At 51.7% G+C, this 10054-nt stretch overlaps 1 protein-coding gene across 1 annotated transcript in view; it reads left to right on the forward strand.

Moving 5' to 3' along the window:
* Positions 1-7677, forward strand: part of LOC124647580 — a 9243-nt gene extending 1566 nt beyond the window's left edge. The window contains exon 2 of the mRNA XM_047187499.1: positions 6257-7677. Coding sequence (XP_047043455.1) covers positions 6257-7677 — 1421 coding nt within the window. The remainder of the gene's footprint in view (positions 1-6256) is intronic.
* Positions 7678-10054: the final 2377 nt, after the last annotated feature.

Consider the following 10054-nt stretch of genomic DNA (forward strand, 5'->3'; position numbering starts at 1 on the left):
ATAAGTAAACAAACCGGCTTGTCCTTTGTGCTAAAAAAGGATTGGGCCACTCGCTGCAATTATTTCTCTCGCACTTTATTTACTTGTACTTTATTCATCTGCTATATCAAAACCCCCGAATACTTGTCTGTGAGCATTTACAGTGATTCCTTCATCGAAACTGCTTGTCAACACCTTCTGCTCCTCGTTGGGTTCGACACTCTTATTTATCGAAAGTACTACGATACACCCCCTATACTTGTGGGTCATCATGGTGGCCCGGGGAAGGACCGAGATCTGTGGACGGGGATCGCGCTAGTATGCTGGTGCCTCTGGCGCCACAGAAACAACGTGGTCTTCGAAGGTGCTTCCCCCTCCAGAGAGACAGTGCTAGCACGGATCACGGACGAGGCTGAGCTCTGGAGAGCGGTTGGGTTGTTCAAAGACGCCCTAGCAGTAGTGGATAAGTGGAGATGCCGCGAGTAGTCCCATAGCGTGTGTGTGCTGTCTAGCGGCAGTGTGGGGTTGCACTTTGTGGCGCTTGTGCCTAGAGTGTGTTGTAACGCTGGCCTTCTGGCCTTTTCTTGTATGAAACCGATACGTCTATCCATGACGTATCCTTGAAAAAGAAAAAACAAGGACATTGCCATGCACAACTAGTTAAGGCCAGACATTGGGTTTTCACCCTGAAAGGTAAGATTCTGAACTTCACATGTGCTGCCACCCCCACATCCATACCAATGTTGTGAAGTCCAGAACACCAAGCAAGCCCCTCACCAGCGTAAAAACTTGAACCTCCATTAGCTAGTCCTCTAATCCGGCCTTCATGATATTCTCTTCTTCTGACTTCACCATGGATCAGCTGCCACTTGGTGTCAAAACAGAAAAGAGCTTCGCGCCACTCCCTCCAGACCAAATGATCGGAATAAAAGCATGGGTGCGCACGACCGAATACCACCGATCCAGCAAACTCCAGGCAATAAAAGCACTGTTACACTTGCCGGCGGCGCCTTTCGGAACTCAACACACCGGCCAGATCGCGAGTCCAGGCTTCCGATAGGTCTTCCTCTTCACGCAAGAGAGGCCCTAGGACCGCCGCCTTTATTCAGGTCGGACCCCCACGCCGGCGACCATCCCGGGCTGGCCACGCCAGCCCTCCACCGGCGACATCAGCCGTCGCCGGCTTCCACGCCTGTCCACCTCGCCGCCAGAACGCGGTGATAGATCGACAGATGCACCACCACCAACCGCAAGCCGACCCTCTTCGGCGAAGAAGAGGGACACCTCCACCGTCGAACCCAAGGCTGCTTCCCTGGGCGACCTCGTGTCGCCAGAGATGTCCGAGATCGCCTCCACGCACCGGCGAGAGGCGGGGGGATGGCGCAGATCATGGCTTGGTCGCCGCCCACCACCAGCCCCTGCCGGTGTGGGGGGGGGGGGGATGGCGCAGATCATGGCCTGGCTGCCGCCCACCACCAGCCCATGCCGGCGTGCTGCGGGGAAGAGCCAACGGGAGGCGGGGAGGAGCGCCACGCGAGGTGGCCGCCGTCGCCCATCACCCTCCAAGCCCGATCGGCTGCAGCAACGAGGAGAGGGATCAAGACCGCCATCCCAGCGCGGCAACGAGGAGAGGCTGCCGCCGCCACGCCCCGCGGTCTTTGCCCGGCGGCGCTACCGGCGGCGGCAACAGGAAGCGAATAGGGTTTGGGAGGGGTGCGGGAAGTGACTAGGGTCAAATGAGCTTCCTGAGTTTGATATTTTTTCTTTAAATAGAGGCAAAAGCTTTGCCTCTCATCTGATTAATTAAGAAGAGTTCAAAATTTGTTACAAAGCTAATCCATAGTTTGACAAAACAACACAACTACTCTCGCATCATGATCGACCTCAAGTGTCACCACCCGCCACAGTCCAAAGCGCCGCCTCGGCTTTTATCTTAGCTACACCAAATTTCGGCAACGAAGAAATACTTCGGAAAACTCTCACATTGTGTTTGTTTAGCATATGATAAGCGAGACGAAAGATTTTCGCTGGGAGCCGTTGGGCTAGATAAAGGAGGGCCACCACTCTTCAACCTTGGCAAAGTTGGCCCACATTGAAGTGTCCACCTAGTTTAACCCAAGCCACGAGATGATGGAGTTCCAAATCCTAAAAGAACAGCGACACTTGAAAAGAATTTATGCCGCAAACTAAGGGTCTCGATTGCAAAATTGGAAATCCCCACAATTTGGTCAGCCTCCGTTGAATCCAAGTAAAGAAGCTTGCACTTCAGCGGTGTCCAATTTTTCCATACTGCCTCCATCGTGAAGAATTTACATTGCCTTGGAATTGAGCCTTATAGGTCCAGAACCTGAAGTAAGAATTCAGGCCCCGACTCATGCCATATAGGTCGTTGCCACCGTGTAAACCCGAGTTGGCCAACTTCCAAATGATGTCATCCGGGGTGCCTTCGACTAGATGAACATCATTAACCTTTGCCCAAAGGTCCACAAACTCCACAATGTGATTTGTTGTGATGCAACCTTCTGTGTTCATTTTGGAGATCCAAAAGCAGCTATTCATACATGGATGGACGAGGGACTCCGCTGACAACATCCGTAAATGACTTATTTTTGCGAAAAATCCACCGACTATTAATAATCATCGATAGTAGTACAAATAGCCCAAAAAGTAAAGAAAATTACAAATTGGTACACGGACCACCTGGCAACGACTACAGACACTAGCACAAGCCGAAGACGCGCCGCTGTCTTCGCCCCTCCATCGTTGGAGTCAGGAAAAGCTTGTCGTAGTAGAGCTTATTGTAGTAGACAGACGGAAAGTCGTTGTGCTAAGGTCCCAAAGGACCAGCGCACCAGAGCAGCAACCATCGCCAATGATGACCATAGATCAAAAGAGACTGACATGAAACCACACCAACAAGCACGAAAATTGACCAGATCCCACACAACTCCACGCGTCCTCCGTTAGCGCTAGATGCACCACTGGAGCGAGGATAGGTGCGGTGGACCTTATTCTGACTTTAGGATGGCCGCCTCACGATCCCAAAAAAAGAGACCGAAAAGCAACTAAATTAAGAACGGAAACTGCCCACTGGCGAGGGACCGTGGTCCGCCACACCTCCAAGGCCCCAAGGCCACCGGAGGCGGAGCGAACCAGCGGTATCGCCGGCGAGGAGGACGGAACCCTAGATGGATTTTGTAGCTTTTCCGCTGCCTGCTGGTTGTTTCCGCTGCACGTACCGGTTACTTTGCGATTGAACGGAGGGGATGGTAGGATCGGGAGCGGAAGGGTTAGTGACTTTGTTAACCGTGAAGTTTTACCTCTTAGAGCATCTCCAGTCGCGTCCCCCAAACCATCCCCCAAACGGCGCCGGATTGAGTGTTTAGGGGACGTGTTTTGTTCGTGCCGCGTTTGGGGGACGTCGCTCCCCAGTCGCGTCCCCCAAACAAAATTTTGGAAATTTTAAACTTGAGCGAGATTCGATTAAATTCATCCAAACTTGGCATATATTACATAGATTCGAATGAGATTTGACTAACTTTAAACTAAACCTAATCTAGAAGTACTTGTGGCGGCCGGAGGCGTCGTAGTACCGGTGGAAGTTGTACATGTCGTCGGTGACGACCTCCTGCTTGACGCACTCGTCGGGCTCGTCGACGGGCTCGTCCTTCACCAGGACGCTTGGTCCTGCCTCGCCATCGTCGGTGAGGTCCACGAGCGGCTTGCCGGTGTCGCGGATGGACATGGCGACCGCCGTGTCGAGGTTGCCCCTCCAGGATTCCTTGTCGTTCAGCGATGCCAAGTACGCCGCTCGCAATCCTGGGCAGTCCTCGGGTCGTCGCTGCTGGCGATGAGCCGCTGCTGCCGCTCGTACTCCACCAGCCGTGCCGCCTTCGCCGCTTCCTCGTCGTCCTTCTCCTCCTTCACCTCCGGCTTCGGGATGAGGAGGGCACCGTCGCGCCTCTCTTGCTGACGCTGGCTGCCGCTGCCGCCGCGCCTCGGATTGGCGGGCGTCGCCGGATCCTCCTTCACCACGCGATTGGGGACGGTGTAGGGCGCGGAGCGGTACGACGAGGACGGCGTCGATCGGGCCGGTCCTGGGGAGGAAGAGTTGGAGGAGGACGTGCCATTGCGCTGCGGGAGACGGTGGCGGTGAGGACGACGCCTCCAACCTTGGCGCGCCGTTGCGGATGCCGTGGATGACACTCTGCAGGGTGCGCCCCGGAACGCCCCAGAACAGGGCGCGCCCTTCCCTGTTCCAGGTGTTCGGCCCGCCGACGAGGCCGGTGGTGCTGCGTATCTCCATGTCGTACTTCGCCTCGAAGTAGGTGCCCCACCAGGCATCGTTTTTTTTTGCCGCCCAGGCCGGATCGACCCGCCCCTCAGCGTCGAGTTCAGCCCGCCGGGCCCTGATGGCGTCCTTCCAGCGCTCTGTGCCCGGTGTCGGTGCCTATGTCGTTCACGGCCATCTTCTAGCCGTTGCTGCTTGGCAGGCGCATGTCCGGTGGGACGGGATATCCCGCGTGGTACAGCGCCCACGCCTCCTTCACGGTGAGGCTGCCACGGCCGAAGCCGTTCGCCACGGCGATCTTGCGGGAGGACGGCGACATTGCTTGGAACGGCGAGGAGAAGATCTGGGGGGCGGCGAGGAGAAGATTTGGGAGCGGCGAGAGATTGGGACGAACCGCAGGGCTTCTTAATGTACAGCGGCGGCAGCGGGTGGTTGCACGCAATAACGCCGGCGCGGACGGCCACACGGCCATGCACGACGAGACGCGTCCCTGCGTCGCCTGGAAAAACTGGGACGCCACTAACGTCGCTTGACCAAAGGTAGGCGACAGGTTTTAGGCTTCTGAGCCGCTTACGCGTCGGGCCCGCATCTCTTGGTCTCGCTTTTCGTTGTGTCCCGCGTGCCCGGAGCGTCCCCTGTGGGGCGGGGACGGCCTCGGGGCGCCGGACACCTTATCGGGCCGCACCGGACAAAAAATTAGGTTCGGGGACGCGACGGGAACGTTTTTTTTTTTGTCCGGTGCGTTTCAAATCGCTTTAGAGGATGGTTTGGAGACGTGACTGGATATGCTCTTACAGATTGCTAAAATGGAAGGTGCAATATCTTAGGGCTTCCTTCACTCAAACCACGGTGCATGCCAAAAGTCGCCCATCCCCAAGAGTGATGGTGGTAGCCGCATGAAGGGAGTCCATGTCTGCTTCATAACAAGGGTGGTCATCTCCAACCTGACCATGATTTTGTCATGACACATAAGCCACAGAAAGTAGCTTTAAATTCGGCAAATTTCTATGTGAAGAAAGCAAGTCTGAAGGAAAGATCGGTCGATTGGAATTCGAAGCTTGAAACGATGTATTCCAAATTGCTGCACGGAGGACATGGGCATAGCCCAGTGGTTGAGGTCAGTGGCGCATCCTAACGACTAGAGTTCGAAACTGTCAGGAGCGAATATCTGGAATTCTCACGCCGAGGTCCCGCTTCTACTATATCATTTAGTGTTTAGCTCCTCCTAGCACTAATTCATTTTTTTTTTCAAACTGCTGCACGGTGCTCATGGAAGGCAGCAAGATGGACCATGGATGGACCAGCAGCCTCGTTGCAAAGCAGTCAAGCACTCCTTTCTCCGGTTGGCGATGGTGCCGCCTTGGCCTGAAATGGTGATGCAGGAGGAGAATCGAACAAGTACAAGCAGATCACGCCAAACCATTCAGGTACTTTCCTGTAGGTGCCTAGGTGGCGAAGGCACGCAACCGACCGAGCTATCACGGAGAATCCTTAGCTTTCTCTTTTCATCTAGTGTCCAAGAAAGATTGAGAAGAAATATGCCTAGTGCTTGACTGACTACAATCTAATAGTAGATTCTCTTTTGCAAAGCATGTCCATTAGTAGCACTTTTGAGAAGCTTTCTAAGCAATGCAACTGCGCACGAATCTTCTGTTCTTATCCTGAAAGAAATGTACGGTAAAGTAGGAGGAAGAAATGTATATATGATGCAGGCTTGGATGAACAGAAAGGGCAACTTTTGAGAAGTTTGCCTAATGCCTACATACACTTCTGCTTGGGGGTTACAAACTCTGAAAAACCAGTGTTAATTAAGTGAGCGTTGAGAGGGTAACTGAATTCCAATTGCTACACTCTCCTGGGAGGCAGGCAGAGTAAAGCCGATCAAATGGATCATCTAGGTGTCAAGAAAATTCATCCTTCTGTCGCTTCAATTTGGTCATGTAAAGACTGCTAATCACATTTCCTGTTGTTATTGTTCGATTGTAGGCCAACGCCAATCTAGCGATTCGGATTCCGTCGTTCTAGAGATGGATCCATTGGTCAATGAACTCAAAAGAAAACTAGACTCCCTGAAATCCTCCATGGCGCAGCTAGAAGAAGACAACCCTCCTCGCATCATGGTCGCCAAGGTCGGCCACCTCACGCGCAACGTCCGCAACGGCGAGTATGATCCCGATCACGTCTCCATCGGCCCGTACAACTACCATTGGCAACTCCCGACGCAACAGGACAAGCTGCGAAGCCTGGCCGTCGTGCTCTCGGCGGCGGAAGAACCCAGCATGACGGTGGAGGTCTACCTCAAGGAGCTGGCGTGCCTCGAGGACAAGGCGCGGAGTTATTACGCCAACACATTCGATGGCATTACGAAACACCAATTCGTCCACATGCTCCTGCTCGATGGCTGCTACATACTCTCCCGCTTCTCGAGCTTCCCAGCAAAACACACTGCGCACGTTGCGGGGGCTGCCCGCTCTTCAGCGTTCGCCGCCTCCCTTGAAGATTTGGCAGTGGTCCGCGACGTCTTCTTCCTCGCGGAGAACCAGATACCGTTCTTCGTCCTCGAGAAGATCGGCGAGCTGACAGTGTCAGACGGCAAGGCTCGCGTGGGTAGATGTATCGCGGATCATGCCCTTGAACTAATGAAGGCACAAAGGTACGCAGTGGCAGCGCCGGCCATGGTGCCTCCCGAGCTGACGGCCCCAGAGAATCTTCTCCATCTTCTGCATATGCATTTGAAGCCACAGGAAACGGATGCCCTATTGCCAGGCCGAGGCACCACAGGGACAGGAAACGGCGCCGCCGATAAAACCGTGTCTTCGGTGGGCCGGTGGCGCACGGCGACGGAGTACAGCTACGCCGGCGTGGAGTTCAGGAGCCAAGAGATGAGCCAAAAGGGGGACGTGCGCTGCATCCTGGACGTGAAGCTGGACAGCGGCGGCGGCACGCTGGTGGTGCCCCGCCTGGACATCGACAACGAGACGTGGCGGCTGCTGCGCAACCTGATGGAGCTGGAGCAGCGGAACCGGGAGGCGGTGGGGAGCCACGTCACGGCCTACTGCATCTTCATGTCCCAGCTGGCGAGTGACAGGAAAGACGTGGAGATGCTGTCTAAGAGGGGGGTCATCGTGCACGCCCACGGCAACGACGGCGAGGTGGCCCAACACTTCGCCGACCTCTGCAAGGGGATCACGTTCGACAAAAGCGATCCGAATATCAACTACTTGTGGGACACACGCCAGAAGCTGGACAAGCGGTCCCGGAGCTACCGCCGGAGGTGGATGGCGTGGCTAAGGCGCAAGTACTTCAGCAACCCCTGGCTCGCCGTTGGGCTCCTGGCAGCTGCCATCGGCCTAGTTTGCGAACTTGTCCAAGCAGTCTACTCTGCTTTGAGTTACAAACAAGCTTAGGTCGGTGCGTGCGTGTTGTGTTAGGAAATGTTGTCTTCGAGTCTATGTCAATACAACCTAGTATTAGGCAAGTTTCGTAAACCTGTGTTGTACTGGGTCGCGTCGTGTTGGATCTGTGAATAGTATTGGACGTGGTTTGTATCCCATGCTAAGATAAAGACCAACTCTGATTTAAAAAAAAAAAAGATAAAGACCAACTCTGAGACAGCAAATACACATATAACCGGCTAAATCGATGGACAAAGGTAGACCCTTATCCCATGCTCCAGAAATGTAGTACATTCTTATGACACACCTCTTAGTCAAAAAAAAAAAATGGAATGAGCTACGAAATAAACACCATTACAACTGTATTTCTAGATCAAACATTCATCGTCATTTTTTTGATAAAGGATGTTTTATTACTTTGAAAAGCAATTACATCCAGTCTCTGCATAACTAGGATGCACACAGCCGTTTTAAAGGATTCAAGTGAAATGTCTGGTAAAGCAACACTAGGCGAAATACATATCGAAGCGGTGAATTATAAGATGCCTAAGGAGTGGGTGGGGCTTCAATCCGTAGACTATGCTGCCACCCATGTAGGGAAAAAGTATCCCTCGCCGTAGCCTCCAACCGTGTACAGACCTCCGTAAACAGGTCTAGATTCTCCACTCGCTGAAGAGGTAACCACAAACGGAGAATACATGTACATCTGTAGATAACCTGCAAAAGGGAGCAATTTTTATCGTTAAAAATCTTGTCATTTCTACATAGCCAAAACACCCAGATAACTGCTAGCGTCCCCACCCTAAGAAGCAACTTGAACCTTGAATCGACACCATGAAGCCAATTGCCAAAGACATTGGCCACACTAGTCGGAGGATACAGGGTAGACGCTACTTGGATGACTGACCATATAGATCTCGCAAATTGGCACTGGAAGAAAAGGTGTTTAATAGTTTCGTCCTGTTGACAGAAAACACACCGTGTACTTCCATGCCAATTTCGCTTAACAAGATTGTCTTTGGTGAGAATAACTCCTCGACGAAGATACCATCCAAAGATTTTAATTTTTAAAGGTATCTTCATCTTCCAAATCTTCTTATTATTATCAACTAGTATATCAGAATGAAGGATCGCATTGTAGAGTGATTTTACCGAGAAAGTGCCATCTACAGTAAGATTCCACCTAAATTCATCCGGTTCGGGTGATAGTTGTATCTCTCCTAACCGGTCAATTAGGGAATTCCATGCCGACAGCCTTTGCCCTAATAACACTCGTCTGAAAATCACATTCGGAGGTGAGGTAGCCATTACCGTGGCAATTGTATCACTTTTGCGACGAACAATACTATACAAAGCAGGATACTGTTCACCTAAGGGAGCATTGTCTAACCAAATGTCCTCCCAGAACCGTATTTGTGCTCCATTCTTGATCGAAAAAGTACCATAGCGGAAAAAGACATTCTTTGCCGCCATAAGGCCCGCCCAGAAATGTGAATCCCCTGGTTTTCAGACCACTTGGGATAATGTCTTCGAGCCCATATACTTTCTCATAAGAATATTTTGCCAAATCTCATCCTCGGTAAGAAGCTTAAACAGCCATTTACCTAGTAGGGCTGAATTCTTGACTTCCAGGTCATGAACTCCAAGCCGTTCTTGATCTTTGGGACTACAAACTATATTCCATTTAACCGGTCGATATTTATTTTTCTTGCTGTCCCCTTGCCAAAAGAATCTGGATCGATAATAATCGAGTTTATACATAATTTTTTTTGGTATTAGGAAGAATGATAACATTCATCGGTATTACATTATGAAATGTCTACTTTCAGTGGACAAGCAAATTAAATTTCACCATAATCTTCAATGCAAGTAAAATAAGCCTATATATAACACAATAACTGCTTTACAAAAACGATGGACTGACGTACATATCAGATGGGCCTCGCACAATTGCACGTCAGATACAAATCCACCGTACAAGATGCATTTTTTTTGAAACGTATGTAAAAGCTTTGCCTCATTCTATTGATTATGGAGAAGTTTTACAAGACAACAAAATAGACTTTACAACCCGCCTACTCTCATAGCATCAAAAGACTCACACGCTACGCCCCCGCGGCGACCCAAAGTTTTAGCTCATTTTTTATGTTCCCGAAGACCACCGTTAGTGGTGCGTGTTTGTGCCTAAAATTCTAGCATTCGTTTGTGCCAAACTTCCCAAGGGGTGAGGAGAGCAACAGACGCAAGAGCTTTCCGATTTGGCGTAGAGGCACCGGTCATGACGCTCCACCATTCATGAAGAAACATCGCATGCCATGTGTGGAGGTCAAGGGAATACAAACCGAGCCACTCCTTGATGAGGCCGCAAAGCCTTTGGGTGAAGCGGCAA

Source organism: Lolium rigidum, chromosome 4 (assembly GCF_022539505.1).
Source record: "Lolium rigidum isolate FL_2022 chromosome 4, APGP_CSIRO_Lrig_0.1, whole genome shotgun sequence".
Lineage (NCBI taxonomy): Eukaryota > Viridiplantae > Streptophyta > Magnoliopsida > Poales > Poaceae > Lolium > Lolium rigidum.